Genomic DNA, 19468 nt, shown 5'->3' with positions numbered 1-19468 from the left:
CAATGTATTCACCTATTCAATTGGAAAGTAAGTAGAAATTACACCGCAGATGTTATTTTATGGGAAAGGGGGACTTGGGCCGAGATAAATTGCGTCAAAAGTGGACTTTGCCTTGACCACTTGAGTGCTTATTGTATCATCTAATCTGAAGCAGACATGTGAGAGTTATCTGAGCAGTGTACTGTCCAGAATCACTTTGTGGACGTGGTGCTCCATGCCCACACACCTCAAGTGAAACCCTTGTTTTGACCAAAAACAAAATGCATGAAATGGGCCCTGGAACACACAAGTCGCAGTCGGTGGAACTCCGCTTATATTTCTAGATTAATAAGAGTTCAAGTTGAATAACCTATACAGGTGGCAGTTCGTTTGACATAATGCTGGAGAAGAATTCTTGGCACTTCTCACTATATGAACTAGATTCGTTCCACAAAAGTAGTGTTTCACGAAAACGATTTTCCCATTGACATCATGTTATAAATCAACGATGCGTTCCTGAGGGGCTGATGTTCGGACACCTTACGCAACCAAATCTAACCGAAATTGAAACATCATAACATGGTAATCAATACAGAGCATCACTAAATGTATAATTAAATGAATAGCAACCGCAAATACATCAAAACGGAGTCAACTAGAGGGGGAGCACTCAGAGTGCAAAACCTCCACCGCCAATACTGCTAGGTCACTCAAGTGAACCTGATATCCTATTCATTCAATTTGATGTCAACAGTGCTCAGAGTTATAGTTTGCAACTTTCCCTTTTACTTTTAACTTTTACATACTCGATTCATTTGTCATAACTAGATTCCTTGAGACAGAAATTGATTTTACGTGGGTATATCCACCTGAAGTTCCAAAATCAGCCACAATTATAATTTTGGCATGTTTCTTTTTTGTTGGAAATCACTTATAACATGTAGAAATGCAAAAAAAAAATCGAAATTTTGTTGAAAAAAAGTTGCAAACATTTTTTTTCTCTTTTTTTTTTTGGGGGGGGGGGGGGTTGGAAATCACTTAAAACATGGAGAAATGCAAAAAAAAAAAATTCAAATCTTTTTTCAAATTGGCCACCATAGCGGCCATATTGGATTTTGGACCAAGTCCAAAATCTAATGGCATGATCCTTGGACCAGACCTAACCCCCCCGCCCCCCACCAAGTTTCGTCGAAATCCGTCGAGTTTTTCCGTAATACTGTTCACAAACAAACAGAAAGGGGTGAAAACGGTAACCTCCATCCATCTTCGATGGCAGAGGTTAATAAGTGAGTGCAATATTGTACAGTACTCACCAATATTAGGTGGAGATTGCGTGTCGAGGCTTAGAAATGAGTGGGGGGTGGGGAGGTTATTGTGGTGGGGGGTTAGAAAGTGGAGAGTCCTCTTACCACGAGTGCTTGATGGAGTAGACATAGGTCGTTTTCCACTCATCTTGTAAGGTTTGGGCAAAGTTTTCCGAAAATTACTGCACGAAAGTTACTTGACACCACCCAATTATGATGTCCAAAGTAGTGCAGTCTGAAGTACAGTACAATGTGCAGATTAAAACGAACCAGGAACGATGTGCATATTTTTAAAAACAAAACAAAACCCCGTGTAATGGCACCGACCGATTTGATGAATGTTAATTTACAATATAATAATACTGTATTGTGTTGGTATCCTTTGCTTTGCAGTGAAATAATGAATTATCTTTTGTCATTCTCGTGAGCACATCATTCTGCTTCCGTTCTCACAGTCAAAGCACATACGTTACCTCTTTAGATGTGGCAATGGAAAAAAAAATGTGTATGTGAAAATACGTGGTATTTTCACTGATATGCCTTTTTTTTTCCCCCCCGCTGCTGTGTCTAAAGGGGTAGTATACAGTGAAAAGTGTTCGTTACTTTATTCATTGCACATCAGCAAAACTACGTAAACTGGGAATGCATGTAGTGAGGAGTGCCTGTACACCCTGACTCCATGAGAGGTACTGTCCAACATCCACTTTGCTCGATGGTGTGGGATTGTATTTCCAGCTGTGGTTAACTCGACTGATGGACATTTCCCAAATTAAGGTGAAAGAAACCTGAACGATGCCAGCATTAACACCATGTCTTGATCTGGGAAAAGCATTGATCTCAGTCTGGATCAATGAGAACTGCTGAAACATTTTGAGCAGAGAGTCTAAGAGGTTGTCGGTTTAAACCCAGGCTTGGTCATACCAAAAACTTTTTTTTTTAAATGGTACATGCTGATTTCTTGCTTGACGTTCAGCTTTTAAAAAGGATTAAGCATGGACAATCCCCATATGTTGGCATCCATGGGGAGGAGGAAATTCCTTAGGAAATGCCCTGCTGAGTGCTGTGAGAAAAAGTGATGCCTTTGTTGTCACTGCTGGTACCCAGAGTACCCCAGGAAGTCATGGCATTTCCCCCCAAGCTCAGGGGCTATTTGTCTTTTATAACAGCCCTGTGTTTGTGTTGTCTCATGTATTCGTCTGTCATGTGTGTGTGTGACAGCTCCACTACGAGCCTTAGATTCTATAAAAATAAAAACATGCCAACAACTATGATTGAGCATCAGAACTGTTTGATGCTTGCTGATATGGATTGAGCAAATTGCAGTCCTGCACACCCATAATCTAATGTTGTCCATGCTCAGGAGGTGCCACATTGTCAAGGGTTAAGGAGGTCCATCCAAGTGCGACTGTTACAAATCGGTCTTGGCTGCAAAGATCAGTCTTATTTCTGCAATCTGATGTCGGTTACTTGGAGGCTGTTCAATTACGCTTCTCGTCGTCTGCAAAATGATATTATAAATTAACAAACCGATTTTCTTTCATTTTATAGCAAAAATTGATCAGTGAAACTAGAAAATCAACCACAACATTGATTTAAGAAGTATGTTTTGATGTCATGAGTGGGGATTTCAAAATCCGAGATTTCAAAAGTTCGAGAATGAGATGCATAAAAAATGATGTCACGATGAGTAAGTATAAATGCAAAATACATTTGTCTATTTTCATCCCAATGTATCCTTTTACTGCACTGTATATTAAAAATATATTAGCAACAGGCATCCACAACCATCCTTGACCATGTTGTGGAATGTTGGTTGAGGCCCTCAAGTTTTTGAGTTTTCTTCACCATTATTCGCTTTTAAATTAGTTTTCTCTGCAACCACTTGAGCGATTCACACAAAACTTTCCACATCGGAGTGCCTACCTACCCATGGATATATATATATATATATACATTTTTTTTTTTTTTATAAACAAACCTCCATGATGATATGATGAAAAATGCGACCGGCGTTCCAAAAATCTGTTATCTGTAGGCGTGGGTTACAGGGTGTTTAATGTATCAGGAATAAATGGCCTTGGCCTTTGTCTTGGACTTTTGTTTCTCTATTCGTAGAGCTCTTTACCCCTTGGAGTCGAGAATTTTCTTAATTATAGGAAATATATTTTAAAAAGTAGTTTCCCAAGTTAAAGTGAATGATGCGAATGCCGATATTCACACCATCTTGATCTGGAAAAGCATTAATCTTTATTGCAGTTGCTATAAAAAAATTGGTACTTTAATAAAAATGTTTCCACCGCTACACTTAAACTGTCTTCATTCTTTTTAATTGCATTATTTTTGTTCATTGAAGCCTAGTTAGGAGGAATAATTTTGTCTCGTACTTGCACCTCGTTGGCATCGTCGCCATAAACAGTTGGATCATGCTTTGGGACACTTTCCACAGGTGAATCGCAAGACATTGAGTTGCCTAATTTTCAAGCATTTTGATGCCTTTGTTTATGGCTATTACATCACCAATATCTAAATAGTCTGAGCCATTACATTTAATAACAAGAAAAAGAGCAATCTGAGATTGCAGACCCTCACCAGGACTTCTTTTGTGTGGTGTATTTCATGTGGCGTTTGTTACGTAATTAATGAGACATAATTATAACTGCCACTTTATAACTTCTGGCAGTGATGACCGGGTCACAAGATATCCCGCTTTGATGCAACCCCACTTTGATCGGACACCTGACCCTGACCCTTGATGTTCTTTTGTTATTCAATTTAATTTAGAATGGGATTAAAATAAATTTAATTCAAACCAAAGGGAAGACCAAATAGGTACAGTCCTGCATCGGAGTAATCAGAAGGAAACCAAACAAGCAAAACGCAAAGATGAAGTCGTCAGGAGGAACCTGGATAGGATTCACATTTCAGCTGCTACTCCTCTACCCTCAAACCCACACTTGGTACAGCCAAATGAGCCTTGTTTAAAAAAAACAAGATGAACCCATATCACAAAATTAAATTATTCTGGCTGCCAGACCATGTCTGATCAAGTTGAAATTTAAAACATTTATTCCCTGTCACACGACTGGATCATAAATGTAAAGTTTCATGTCGATTGATTTAGCGGTTCCAGAGAAAACATCAACATTTTTCTTCAATTCAATATGGCTGACAAACCATGTGACCAATCAATTATTCCTTAAACTTGTACGCCCCTCGCTTGGGGTACATCTGTGTGAAGTTTGCCCTCGATCTATCCAGCCGGTCTGGAGAAGAGATTTTTATAGCTTTTCGGGTAAATCCAAGATGGCTGCCAAACCATGTGACCTATGACATAATGAGTGAACCTTTTGTTCCTCATGGATGGGTAGTCATACATGTAAAGTTTTTCGCCTCGATCTGTTCAGCCACTTCAGAGAATATTTTTGAAGGTTAAAATATATATATATATATATTTATATATATATATATATATATATATATATATATATATATATATATATATATATATATATATATATATATATATATATATATATATTTATATATATATATATATGTCAACAATATGGCTGCCAAATCGTGTGACCGATGACATCAAAAAAAAATTTCTGTAGACCATTTTATCCCTAGATGACCTTCAAAATTTTTTTTATGCTGATCAGATGTAGCATTCTACGTATGCAATTATGATGTCGTAATGAAGGCACCTACGATATCAAACAATTGCACATTCCCCATGAGGAGTACTTGTCGTGTGCCAAGTTTCAATTTTTTTTTCTTGGTGCGGTTTCAGAGATACAAAAGTCCAAAACTTTTTCCGTTTTTCCAACATGGCTGCCGCACCATGTGACCTATGACGTCATAATTATGATCAATACATTCAACATGAGTAGTCGCACCAATGGTGAAAATTTTGTCTTGATTCGACAAATGGTTGCGGAGAAAAACTCAAGTTCTGTGCGAACAGACAGACAAACAGACCTAAACTCAATACCCTCTCCTTCAGCGAGGGGAAGAACATGTTCATAAGTTGTCTCATTGCTATTGAATCTTTGGTGTTGCAAGATATTTGAATGTACAGAATGAAATAAGCTGGGTGGTGGCATATGCAATACTCATAAATATTTTGATAGAACGTTGAAATGTTTATGTTAAACACATGAAACTGATGCCAATACCTGTGTATCATGCAGGCACTTCAGCTGGATCCAAACAACGAGAAGGCATTGTTCAGGCGTGGCGAGGCACGCACCGCGCAGGGAGACTTTGAGGCTGCCCGTCTGGACTTTCAGGCAGTGAGACGCATCAACCCAGGGAACCAGACGGCACTCGCGAGGGAAGCAAAGTGCAAAGAACGGCAGCGGGAGCAGAGGGAACAGGACAAGCGCCTTTACGCCAACATGTTCGAGAAGTTTGCAGCTCAGGATGCCAAGGCAAGGGATTGTGAGGGACGTGAAAAGTACTGACATGGAGGGTATTTGCAAACAGCCGAGGTATTGACCTTTGGAGCCTTTACGTTTGAAATACCCTGATTTATATTTCAGGTTTCATCGTTGGACTTCTTCAATAAAAGCTCGATCCTGCTGTACTTCAGAATATACTTCTTAAATTGCATGGCACGTGACGAGTGAGTTTAAAAGGTTGAGATGTTGCATCTGAGTCCTGGTATTTTGTTGTTTTTTTTAAACTTTTTTTTTTCAGAAAGAGGCACAAAACAAGAAAGATGATGTGTTTAAAGAAGCTTATGAAGAATATGTTAAGGTGAGGATTGTTGAATATGTTTTTCTACATTCACTAAGCCTTTAAACTTCGGTTCTCCAAAATTTGTTTTTGGAGCATTTTTTAAGAGCTTTAAAAAGAGCATTTTAAAACTTCATAACATGTTTGTTTTGCTTTTTTGTTTAATACAGAGCTCAAGCGCCAGGGAAATAGTGTCACACAAGTCAAATTTCAGACTTGTTTTACTGTGGCCATTGTTTAATTACTAGCAGGGGCTCTCTGGGGGGGGGGTGAACCTTTTTCTGGTGGTGGTAGTTTCAGGACATGTTGAACATTGAAAATCTATGGAGTTATTGGCCTCATGATGGTTACCTTGCCTGCAGGCCGGCGGCAACACTGCCTGCCTCTATCCCAATATACACTTTATAGTGGCCTTTGGCCTCAAAATGGCCTTCAAGACCAGCATGAGGTAGCTTGAAACATTGTCAAGATTGTAAAGTACCTGCACCCAAAATTGGGGCTTTTAGGTACTACAGTTTGGATGTCAAAGAATAACAAACAAATGCACAAACACTCGCTTGAAAATATTTCTCGGATCTTTGATTTCAATATCTGCTTGATGAAACTGGTGTATGTTCTACATTGTACAACTTCATGACAAAATTTGCACAACAATATTGCTCAATCACTCCTCCTTGGTCAACTCGTGAGTGCTATAAGTAATAGCTGTATATAAAGTACGTGGCCATTACGAGATGAACATAATGTCGTGGATTTCAAAATGTGCTCTCGGTATTGAGAGGTCAGTGCTTGAGTGAAAGCACAGAACAAACTGAGCCAGACTTTTAAAAGTGCACCTGCAGAAATTGCACGTGAAAACTTTGTCTTTTTAAACCGGGTGCACTGTGAATAGATTCCACCTTTTACAGAGATGTTCCTGTTTTGTTTTTATCTTGCCAAAACGAAGTTTTTGCAAGATATGTTAGTCAGCTTGCATGTTTTTTTTTGTTGTTGTTTTTTTTTATTTTTTTTTGTCTGTAATCACGTATAAAAAATTCTGCAGAGCACAGTTATCATTGGAAATTTTTGTAACTTCGCATATCAGAGGCCTATCGAGGTCCCTTTCAGCGCATAAAATTTTGAAGGTCAAGGTCACTGTCACAAATCAGGGGAGTCGATGAAACCCTTATTTTTTGAGTAATTTTGATCGGATCGTCTTCAAACTTCATGGGAATATAGTTCATGGTCTGGCGCTCAGCTGATTAATTTTTGGTGGCGATTGGCCTTGACCTTCATGGTTAGCGCCTAAGGTCAAATTTTCAAGTTTTAGGAACCATATCGTGTAGTACCTCAAATTGAACACCTCGATGAGTGCTTTCTAGATATGTCAAGCTTGAGACATTATGAGGCAAACGCATATTTTTCATGGTTACTCTGTAGAACGATTCTCATCGGAATCTCTCGTAGGCAGATATTCCTCAAGGAGTCGCTCCTGGTGGATAGCAGCTCTGTTCACCTCAGTGTGACCTTAAATAAGTCACACGTGGTCACCTTTTGGCAAGATACGGGTCACCCTGCGGGTGACATTGGTTTATTTTATGATTGCTTATTTTATTCTGCGGCATCTGAAGGTTTTCCATCATGAGCGGTCATCCTCTAAAGGAAAGCAAAATGGGGAATCAATCTATCATCGTACATTTGTTTAAAATCCCCTGAGACAATGTGATGGCATTGTCCCAATATACAGTACATCCTAAAAGATGGGTCATGTAATACGGCAATACCCTTCCCCTCAACCCCTAGTGCACACCGTGGCGTTTTTAACTTGGTGCATTAAGACTTGTGAACCAGCAACATTGTTTGAACCTTACTGTTTCTAATAGCTCTGATTTTTGATGATTTGTGATTCACCAATGTGAAAATGTTTGGTTTGTTTCTCAATGCACCCTGAGAAAGAACAACAAAGTATCCTTCCAGGAATACTAGAACAAGTTCATGAAGGATGAAAGGAATCTGGGTTTGCTTAACTGGCTGAGTACTTCTCCATTGCAACCTGATGATCGCACGTTCAAATCCTGACCCACTTGTAAAACTGTGGCAAACCATCCATTGTATTTCATTTGCTCGCATGCTGATTCGGCTGGAACAGGGATGGTACTTGGACCATGGAGCAAATAACGCATAATGATTTGGGAGAAAAGAACTCCAACGATAAAATTCATAATAAGAATATTCTTTGTGTTTGGAGTGAAAACATTGCAGGACATGTTAATTTGCACCTTTTGGAAACATGCGTATCTAAAATGGAAACATTTGCAAAAACTCAACAATTAACTTGTACCATAAGTAAATAATACATTTCAGTGCATTGCCACACAGAAATAAAATTTCAAACGAAACGGTGAAACAAATAACTGGTCAGAAAGACATTATGAGGAGATGTTAAAAACATTAAGTGGAGATGGGGAGGACATGAAGTAGAGAAAATGAGATGAGGGAAGTCATCTTTTGCAGAACAGGAAAGAGGAAAGTTGGACCACTAAAAATTACCTGGAGGAAGTATAGTGAAGCAAGAGCTGAAATAATTTGATAGCATGAACGTCGAAGAATGTTCATGCTATCAAATTATCTCGTCACGTCGGGTTTCCCTGAGGTCTTCCCCGTCTATGTGCACCATCGTGTTTATTTGTATTTTCTCCTTTTTACCATCAGTTTTTATTTTCTCCACTTTTCCTCCACCCTCCTCCTATCCCTCACAACTATACCTCTCGTTTCACGTCTTAAAATGTTAAAAAAAAAAAAACTTTTCCCTTCTCACCTTATACCCCATGTACCCACGTGACTTCCTGCACCGACTTTTCTTCCTCCTTTCTCTTTTGCCGATCTGCCATCTACTTTTGCCGACCCACATTCACTATACATCTTCGGTTTTTTTTTTCTTCAACCTTTCCTTTACCTACCGTATTCCCGGTATATACTCCGCACTTTTTTATCAGCAAAAAAGGTAAAAGTTAGGGTTGCGGTTAATACGTGGGTATCGAAAAAATATCAGTCTTAAAAATGATCAATGCTAAATTTCAATTATATTCCAAATGAACACTTTTTTTCTCCTTTATTTATTTTTTATTTTTTTAATTTTTTTTTAGCAGTCAAAACCGCTATTAAGCTAAATTTCGCCGTTTAAATTTTGAAAATCGGTTCAGGTTAAAAGTTTGTACAACGTTTTGTTAAGCTTGTGCGGAAATTAAATAAATTTTAAAAAATTGGAGACGCCCAGAGTTAAGGTGCGTGGCGTATTTCAAACCTCGTGGCTCTGAAAATGCCATTAAGCACAAAAGAAGAACACCTGGTCTCACATCAAAAGAAGAATTATTCACAATAGTTCGTCTTTGGTGATGACACTTGCAGATCGAGTGTAAAAAAAACTTTAACACTCAAAATATAGCAAACAAGAAAAACAGCGAGAGCGTCCTTCACGTTAAGCCGTGCATCGAACCTCTCGTAACTCGGCTCCACTCTTTTTTGTCCCACCTCCGTTTGAGGGGAAAACACACCGGTTATGTTCAACGAGCGAACGGATGCTATCCGGTCTCTGGAGGGAAAGGACCGCTACAAGTCTAATACGGAGCACCCACCTTAAATAAGCTTGCGTGCAATGTGACAATCAACCCTACTGATTACTAGAAGGACTGATTCACCGTTATGCTCACCTGCACCGCAGACAGTGGCAAGCTTCCCGCGTTTGTCATGTTGAAGAGGAAGATGATGCCCAAAGACAAGTTTCCAGCTGGCGTCATTGTTCGTACGCAGAAGAAGGGGTGGATAGACGAGGGTCTGGTCCAGGACTGGGTGCGCACGGTTTGGATTGGTAGGCCGGATGGCGGTCTCTCCAGACAACGGAGCATGCTAGGCCTGGATGCATTCATTTGTCACAAGACTGATGACACCAAAGCGCTGCTCCATCAAACCAACACCGATCTCATCATCCCAGGTGGGATGACATCGCTCCTGCAGCCCTTAGATGTGTCCATCAACAAGCCGTTCAAGGACAGGCTACGTTGCTGCTGGTCCGACTGGATAATGAGTGGGGAGAAGACCCACACCAAGAGCGGGAGGATGAGAAAAATCGACCTTCTGAATCGTCAAGGTGTGGGAGGAGATACCGTTGGACATCAAGCGAGCATTTCTGAAATACTGCATCTCCAACAACATGGACGGCACAGAAGACAACATAATTTGGGAGGAGGAGACTAAATGATGGGGACTTGCTCTTCCCTGATTCGAACAAGGAGTTGCGTGCCGTCTTCGATGAGGAAAGCATTGACGAGGATTTCCTCAGGTTTAACTGAAAAGGTTCATCAAACCCAAATGCCCCTTTTCAGGGCCACAAATCCACAAGAAAAATGTATGATCCCAGTTTGAATTCCTTTTCTTCCTTTTTTGTAGAAACAAACAAAAAAAAATCTCCTTTTCATATACAAAATAAGAAAGAAAAATAAAAACTTCATGGTGTCCTCTCCTCTTTCTTCAACTTCTTGAAAATGAGAATAAGACCGACAAAATTAAGTGGATATGGGAGTAAGCATGTTGATACCTCCTTCACTTTGTTCTGTACAAAGTTGATGTACAAACATATTTAGATCTAGATCAGAAAATAAAATGATCAATATATTCATTTATTTTGAGGGTGAAAAACATGGGTGCACTTAATACACCGGAAATAATTTTTATTTATTTATTTTAGGTGAAAAACAGGGTTGTAGCTAATACATGGCCACCACGGTTTATACACCGGAAAATATGGTAACCTAACCTAATCTTCATAAAAAATAAAATTGTATCTTTTTCACTTCTTACCTGACACCTCCCGCAACCACATTTCTCCATCCCCTCTTCCTCTTCCTTTCACTGACCTACCATCTTCCTTTTACTTTAGCCGATCCACATTCACTGTACACCTTCATGATTTTTTTTCTTCAACCTTTCCTTTACCTAATCTTACCAAATCTTCATCAAAAAAATAAACCGCCTCTTAAAATGCTTCAACTTCCTCTGTCACACGTGTGGTTCTCTGTATTGTATCATAATTCACTCAATTCTTCTTCTTCTTCTTCAAAAGACTTTTCAATTCGACCTTTCCTTCATCCCGTGTCTTAAGTCCCACCGTTACGTTTATTTTCTCCATTCTCTTAATTCTCCTTTATTACATCCCTCATGTGATGTTTTTAATCGCATCTCTGACTTAAAAAAAAAAATGTAATCCCAGTTTGCAACGCATGATCGTGTTCCATCGATCATCTTTTTTTCTTTTTCAACTACAGTGCCATTTCACCCCACCTCCTTAAATCTACCTCCCCGAACTCCTCCACCTGTTATACCCTCTCCTTGCCCCTCATCCGACCTCTGCTCTTAGCACCTCTTCACTGCCTTCTGCTTTAGTATCAGCTCCTCCTCTGGCGTCTCAAACTGTGTGGTGTTCTAATGTCTGTGGGCTCCATTCTAAACGAGTAGATATCTCACTTTCTCAATCAGTACATTCCAACATCTCACTTTCTCAATCAGTACATTCCAACATCTCAAACATGCTCTTTCTTTCCTCTCATCACATGTCTCCTTCTTCCCAACCCCTCAAATCTTGTACCTCTTATACCTCCCTTCTTCACCATACCACTACCAAGTCTCATCCATCGCCCTCCTGCCCCTTGGCCATGTCTGTTCTCATCGTCTCCCCTCCCTTTCAAAGCTTCCCACTCACCCCTCTCTCTCAAAGCAACCTTCACATTCTTTCCCCTCCAAGCTTCCCTCTCACCTTTGTCAAAAACTCCCCCCTCATCCTTCTTCCTCAACTCTCTCCTCTCACCCTTCTCCCTCAAATCTCTCCCCTCATCCCCCCCTCCTCACATCTACAAAGCTGCCTCCTTCCCCTGCCCTCTCTCTTCCATCTCATCCCTCCACCTCCTCCAATCTTCAACTTCCCTCTGCTCCCTCTCTTATTACTCATCGCTATGTCTCATCCCATCACCACCGAGCCTTTTATCCTCCTCATCCGGCCCTCTACCCGAGCTCTTCTGCAATCCCCCACACTGTCAACAAGTCTCCCGACCCTCCTGTCCCCTGCACCCAAAGCCTCCTCCCTCTTCCATAACATTGTGGACCTAAACATCTGGGGCCTTCACTCTAACCTAACAGATATTTCCACACAGGTTACCACTGACAAACAATACATAATCTGCTGAACAGAAACTGAGTCGACGAGTGAGTTTATTTTAATTGTCTTCCAGGATGAAAGCAATGAAGAGGAAATGGATGTTGAACCTGAACCAGCTGCGACCAACGGAGCGGAAGATGGAGAGGAAGACGCAGTGAAGACTGAAACTTAAGAAGGCTTTTCAAGTTTTGTTTACTCCTATAGTGTCCTAATTCTCAAACGTGCACATCCTTTGCTGAATTCCTACCCAGCCCCTTTCCCATCACCCCCTCCCTGATTTGGCCTGTCATCCTTCTGAGGTCAGCAAAATGAGTGCCAGCCAGCATGCTGGTCTACTGTGTCGGAGTGGCGACCCGTCCAGGATTGTGCTCAATAGCTAAGGAGACTGCTAAAGCAGCAACAACACTCTGCAGAGTATGGTCCCAATCTCCTCCTCCTCCTCCTCCTCCTCCTCCCTGATTTGATGTTTGTTCTGGTGTTGCACATTTTTGTAACAATACACCTCTTCGGTTGTGCTCTCATGGTGTTTGTTCTCTTTTGCAACCTCCTCCACTGGATATAAAAAATAAATGTTTTTCTTTACTCATGCTTTACATTGTTTTTTTTTTGTTTTTTTTCATATTTTTATATCCTTTACGCAACATTTTTATATCCTCCGCAACAGCGTTTTCTGAAAATTTACCTTGTGTGCATTCAATAGCATCACATATTGGTTTCTCGAACGAACACAACTCTTCCTCTTCTTTTTTTTCACTTCCTGCCGTGCATCAAAATTGTAGTTCAAGTGTTCATGCAATCAATACAATGACGATGTGAAGTCGAAACAGGTTATTTTTTCCCCCTTTTTTGTATGGAAAAATAATCACAAATTGACTTTCTTCACATTTTCCATGATGATAGGTTCATACATGAGGTACATCACAGGAGGAGGTGTTTTGTCAGTTTTCTTGCAATTATCTCGAAGTTTCTTTTCCTGGTTGATTACAGTGATTATCTGTTTATTAAGTTTGCTAACGACCATTAAACAACAACAAAAAAGCCAAAAAAAAATTTCTCCCATTGGACACATTGTGCTGTTCTGTTTTATGCTTGCTTCTCCAATCTACTGATCGAATGCGGAGGACTGATGAATTTGCACTTTCCAAACATCGGTCGAACCAATGTCCTGACACTTTTGCCTGAGAGGGCAGGTCAGGTATGGGAGCATGTGCCAGAGCAGCGCGTCACTGCGTCCACTTTCCGCCGGTACTCCAGGGGCCTCTGTCTGGCCATTCCCCAGGCAGATGCCTGGCCCATCCCCATCTCCTTGAGATGCCGATCAACCTGCAACCACGAGGCACGTGGTCGGCCCATTGGCTTCCTCCACTCAGGAGACTCCCTCGCTGAGAGAATCTGGTGAGCAGGATTAGCGTCAGGAAAACGAGCCACATGTCCATACAACCGCAGCTGATGCTCACGGACGATGCAGGTAACAAACCTCATTTGAGTCTCTCTCAGCAACCGCTCGGACACAAAGTCCGACCAGCGATAGCGAAGGATTTTCCGAAGAGACAGACCTGGTACCAAAGGAATTAAGTCTCCGTCTCAGATCTTGGTCAGTCCAAGTCTCGCATCCATAGAGCAAGCACCAAGGATGGTCCAAGGACCTGAAGACTCGGACTTTCGTGCTCCCGCACAGGTACCGGCAGCGCCACACCCCATTATCCATGACTCCCCAGGCCCGACCCAGACGTCTGTTGACCTCTGGCTCACAGCCAGCAGAGACATGAATATCACTGCCAAGGTAAGTGAATCTCTCCACGACCTCAACATCCTCACCACAAGCAGGTACAGACAGGACAGCAGCATCCAAGATGTCATTGAAAGCCTGGATATTAGTTTTTAACACAGGAAACCCATCATCCCAGCAGCTCTGACTCCTCATTTAGCACCTCGAGGGCTCCCAAAAAAATATCCAGTCTCCGCAAAGATGACCATCATCTGCAAAATCAAGGTCAGAGATATTGACATTCCCAAACGACGCACCACAGCACCACATCTCTCCGACATCCTCCCCAGAATCCATTCCATACAAGTGCTGAAAAGTGTGGGGGCCAGTACACACCCCTGACGAACTCCAGTAACAACTGGAAATACGTCAGAGATGGTACCACCACATCTCACAGCACTCTCAGTACCAGAGTATAGTTCAGACATCTAATTGACCAGTTTTGGTGGCACCCCATGACGACAAAGAATTCTCCAGATGGCATCCCAATCCACTGAATCAAACGCTTTGCAGAAATCAACATCAGCTGCAAGCAGCCCCTGTGGAAACTCTCATCTGCGTTCAGTGAGGACCCGGAGGGTAAGGATACAGTAAATCGTTGACCTCTTTGGTGTAACGCCTGACTGCTCTTGACGCTGGTGCTCAAGCAGATGGGGGCGAACCCTATCAAGAATTCTCCACGTAAAGACCTTGCCTGGCACTAAGAGCAGCCTCACCCCTCTGTCGTTGTTGCAGTCTTGGCGATCACCGTTCTGTTTCCAAAGAGGGACAACAAGGCCCCTATTCCAGTCATTTGGGATGATGCCTGTGTTACAGGCAGAGTACAGAACTGCATGCAACGACATGAGTACAGTATTTCCACCAGCTTTGAGAAGTTCAGCATGAGTCCCACAGATCCTAGAAGCTTTACCCAATTTCAATTGGTTCGCCACAGGCTGTGGTTTCCACAAACGAAGGTGGATCACCGTTGATTGAAGGGTCAGTAGTGAAGACTAACACCCCTGACATCCAACTCGACAGCTGGTGGGTCAGCCTGGTACAGCCGCTCAAAGTAACCAGCCCAGCGGGCCTTCGTTTCAGACTCCTCTGTCAAGAGCTCACCACCCTCTGCTCTCACGGCAGTCCACCAAGGAATAGGCTTGGAGGAACGCAATGCGCGAATTCCCCCGTAAGCAGGACGAGAATCACTTGACGATAGGTGATGTTCTACCCCCTCACCGACTCCTCGCACATCGGCCTCTTTGTCCACCCTCAGCGCACGTACAGTTTTTTTGCCTCAACTCTCTGAACAGCTCAGCTGTGGCATTAAGCCTAGCCATGCAACTCCGTTCAATGGTATCCATTGTCCTTTGAGAGACAAAATTCTTCTTTGCCCTCCGGTGAGTTCCAGGACATCCACTGGCAACATCAAGGATAGTGGTCTTGAAGGCACTCCACAACTCTTCAGGATTCCCAAAAGCACTCAGACCCCCCCCCCCCCAAATCCCCACTCAGCCTGTTCGCAAACTCCTCAGCTACTCTCTCATTGTCAACTTCCATCCATGACTGGGATGGTACCATTCTCCTGGATGTAAGCTGCAACTTCAGAGTTGCTACCACAAGCCTGTGGTCGGCGTTGAGGAAATGAGCACTCGGGTAGGCCCTGCAGTTCTGGATTGTCTTCTGACCATCAACGAGCACGTGGTCAATCTCCTTTGCCACACCACCAGCATTGGAACACCGAGTCCAGCGATGAGCATGAGGGTGCTGAAACCATGAACTAGCCACCCTAACTCCATGACTTCTTGCAAAGTCAAGGAACTGACTACCATTCTGTTTCATCGTTCCAGACCTATTGGGACCAACACACGTCTCATAACCATCCCTATCAGTTCCAGTCAATGCATTGAAATCTGGAAGTGTATCTCGCCTGGGGCTAGACTAGAAGTGTATCTCGCCTGGGGCACTGATCAACCAGAGACTTGAGCGTGGCCGAGAATGCGTCCTTCACAGTGAGATCGCTCACCTCAGTCGGAGCATAAACAGAGACCAGGGAAACGACACCCAAGGAGTGACGAATCCTTTGTCTCATAATACACTCATTGACCAGTGTTACCTCAATTATCAGTGGAATCAGCTTTTTGGACGCAGCGACAGCAACTCCTTGGGCATGGTAACTGTGGTGAATTAACGTGAATTGAGGGACATGATGCGGGATCACATGTTGTGCGTCTCGCGTATAAGGGGAGGTCTCTGCGGCACGAGTGATTGTCCCCGGGGCATTGCTATTGACATCGGCTGTCCACTTGATGCTCGTTAACTGAAGGTGCTCATTGACTGGTGAGAATGGAAATTATATCGAACTCCGTGCTTACGCGGATTGTCTGCAATGGTTAACTGCACATGTATACGTTACTGCTTATGTACTCCTAGCTGAACCTGTATTCCCCGGTGTGCCCACAGAAGCGGCTCCAATCAAATGGAATAAAGCCTAAACTCTGAAGGTTCATCTCTCGCTCTCATTTCAATTTATTCCATTTAATTTTCTCGGCTCTCTCAACCAAAGATGGACAAGATCTACAAACCAGAGAGGTTCGACGCAGACCCGAACGCGACTGACGCAGAAATGAAATGGTCACATTGGTTCTGTTCCTTCTCACACTATCTGACCATCATCGCGGAGGGAGCTGACAAATTTGCCGCTCTCGTGAATCATGTCTCGCCCGGCGTGTACAGGCTCTTCTCGGGGTGCGACACTTACGAAGCAGCGATCGAGGTGCTACAAGCGCTCTACGTGAAGCCCAAGAACGAGGTATACATACGACATCTTCTCAACACATGCAAGCAAGCAGCCGGGGAGACAATCGATCAGTTCCTGCAAGCTCTGAATCAGCTGGGAAAAGACGGCAGCTTCCGGGCGGTAAGCGCCGAGGAACACCGAAAGGAAGCGACCCGGGAGGCATTCATCCAAGGACTCAGATCAGCCCACATACGGCAACGCTTACTAGAGAAAGCGCAACCCACTCTTGACAAGGTAGTCGATCAGGCTCGAGCGATGGATACGGCTCAGCAGCAATCTGAGTCATTTGGGACACCGATGCTGCTCATGAACGCTGCTACGGTGGGAACTCAAGGAACCCCACTGGCACAGACACAGCCAGACATAGGGGATGGAGAAACACCCGAGGAGCCGGATACCCAGACCTCGTCAAACTCCTCAGCAACTGCTCCGGTTGGTAAATGCTTCTTTTGTGGGTACAAAAGGCATCCTCGTCAAAAATGTCCCGCCAGAGATGCCACATGCATGAATTGCGACAAGAAAGGGCATTATGCCAGGGTATGTAAATCTACTCTAAGGAGAAATAAACCCACTTCTGCGGCTCTCTACTCGCAAAATAAATTGACTGCAGCCTCCCCGGGGAATCTATCCAAGGCTATCATCAACGTACGAATTAACGGGCATATGGCTGAGGCACTGATTGATACCGGTAGCTCTGAAAGTTTCGTCAACAGCTCGCTAGTGAAGGGCAGGAAATGGATAATCCACCCGACTGACAATACGGTATGCATGGCCGCCACCTCACTACAATCCCGCGTACGAGGGTACTGCAATGTTGAATTGGACGTAAAAGGGTACACGCATCGGGATGTAAAGGTGCTGGTGCTTCGTGATTTGTGCGCAGACGTAATTCTGGGTCATAATGTCCTCAAGCAGCACACGAGCGTCGAAATACCCTTTGGAGGAAGCAAGCCTCGTCTAATTTTAAATGCGTTGACCACCGCGGAGGTGACGTCCCCCAGCTGTTCGCTAACTTGTCGCCGGTCTGCAAACCGATAGCGATCAAATCGCGGCGATATACCACTGCTGACATGAATTTCATCACTTCGGAAACCAAGCGATTACTGGAGGAGGGAATTATAGAACCGAGCGATTCGCCATGGCGCGCACAGGTGTTAGTAACCAGCAGTCAGAACCATAAGAAACGGATGGTTGTCGATTATTCCCAAACGGTCAATCGCTTCACCCAACTCGACGCCTACCCCCTGCCGCGCATAGATGAGATGGTCGAACGCGTGGCCAATTATAAGGTATTCAGTACCATCGACTTGCGAAGTGCCTATCATCAAATTCCCATCCGAGAGGAAGACAAACCTTACACTGCATTCCAGGCAGGGCGGCGCCTCTACCAGTTCAGAAGGATACCATTCGGTGTCACGAATGGAGTAGCTTGCTTCCAACGGGTTATGGACGACATCATCTCAGATGAAAACCTCGAAGACACTTTTGTTTACGTGGATAATGTCACAGTGTGCGGTAGGGATCAGAGGGAACATGATAGGAATCTGGACAGATTCTTGAGCATTGCTAGAAAATATAATCTGACTCTCAACTACGAGAAATGCGTATTCTCGGCAAGGTCAATTGACCTTCTCGGCTACACAATAGCCGACGGCACAATTAAGCCTGATCCTGAGCGATTGCGCCCGCTCCGTGAGCTTCCACCACCTCAGGACTTGCAAACAATGCGCCGGGTGATCGGGATGTTCGCTTACTATGCAAGATGGATTTCGCAATACTCCGAGAAAATACATCCCCTAGTGCATTGCAAAAACTTTCCACCAGATGCCGCTGTCGTAAGAGCTTTCCACAATCTCAAGGATGATATCAGTAAGTCCGTGGTTTTATCGATCGACAGCTCGGTGCCCTTCGTGGTGGAGACCGACGCTTCAAATCACGCCATAGCTGCTACACTTAATCAGTCTGGGCGGCCGGTCGCGTTCTTCTCGAGAACTCTCTCTAGAAGCGAGCAGAGACACTCAGCGATAGAGAAGGAAGCGTACGCCATCGTTGAAGCGCTGCGGAAATGGAGACATTATTTACTGGGAAACCACTTCACGCTCGTTACGGACCAACGATCCGTGGCTTTCATGTTTGATGGGAAAAATAACGGGAAAATTAAGAATGAAAAAATTATGAGATGGCGGATAGACCTAGCTTGCTACAGATACGACATTGTTTACCGGCCCGGGAAAGAAAACCCTGCTGCAGATACCTTCTCCCGGGTCTACAGTTCGGCAACAATCAGTCAGGCTTTGCAAGACCTCCATGTGTCTCTGTGCCACCCAGGGGTAACCAGGATGGCACATTTCGTACGCAGACAAAATCTTCCCTATTCTGTTGAAGATATTAAACAAATGAATGCTTCATGCCCTGTTTGTGCTGAACTAAAACCCAGATTCTATGGCGCGGCATCTGGCAGACTGATCAAGGCTACTTCCCCCTTCGAGAGACTAAACATCGACTTCAAAGGGCCCCTACCGACCGAAACAGACAACAGATACATATTCACCGTTGTTGATGAATATTCAAGGTTCCCTTTCGCGTTTCCGTGCTCGGATATGACCTCGGGCACTGTCGTAAAATGTCTCTCTGACCTCTTCGCTATGTTTGGGAGACCTTCGTACATACATTCAGACAGAGGGCCGTGTTTCATGTCGGCCGGGCTAAAA

The 19468-nt window shown here is 43.4% G+C and overlaps 1 protein-coding gene across 1 annotated transcript in view; it reads left to right on the top strand.

Moving 5' to 3' along the window:
- Window positions 1–12792, top strand: part of LOC147013511 (peptidyl-prolyl cis-trans isomerase FKBP4-like) — a 30736-nt gene extending 17944 nt beyond the window's left edge. The window contains exons 9-11 of the mRNA XM_085855363.1: window positions 5477–5716; window positions 5985–6044; window positions 12284–12792. Of these exons, the coding sequence (XP_085711489.1) occupies window positions 5477–5716; window positions 5985–6044; window positions 12284–12382 (399 nt within the window). The 3' untranslated portion in view covers window positions 12383–12792. The remainder of the gene's footprint in view (window positions 1–5476; window positions 5717–5984; window positions 6045–12283) is intronic.
- Window positions 12793–19468: the final 6676 nt, after the last annotated feature.

The sequence above is a fragment of the Eptatretus burgeri genome, chromosome 14 (genome assembly GCF_056783735.1).
Source record: "Eptatretus burgeri isolate ZD-2024b chromosome 14, Ebu_testis_v1, whole genome shotgun sequence".
NCBI lineage: Eukaryota > Metazoa > Chordata > Myxini > Myxiniformes > Myxinidae > Eptatretus > Eptatretus burgeri.
This window is presented reverse-complemented; position numbering and strand designations above follow the sequence as displayed.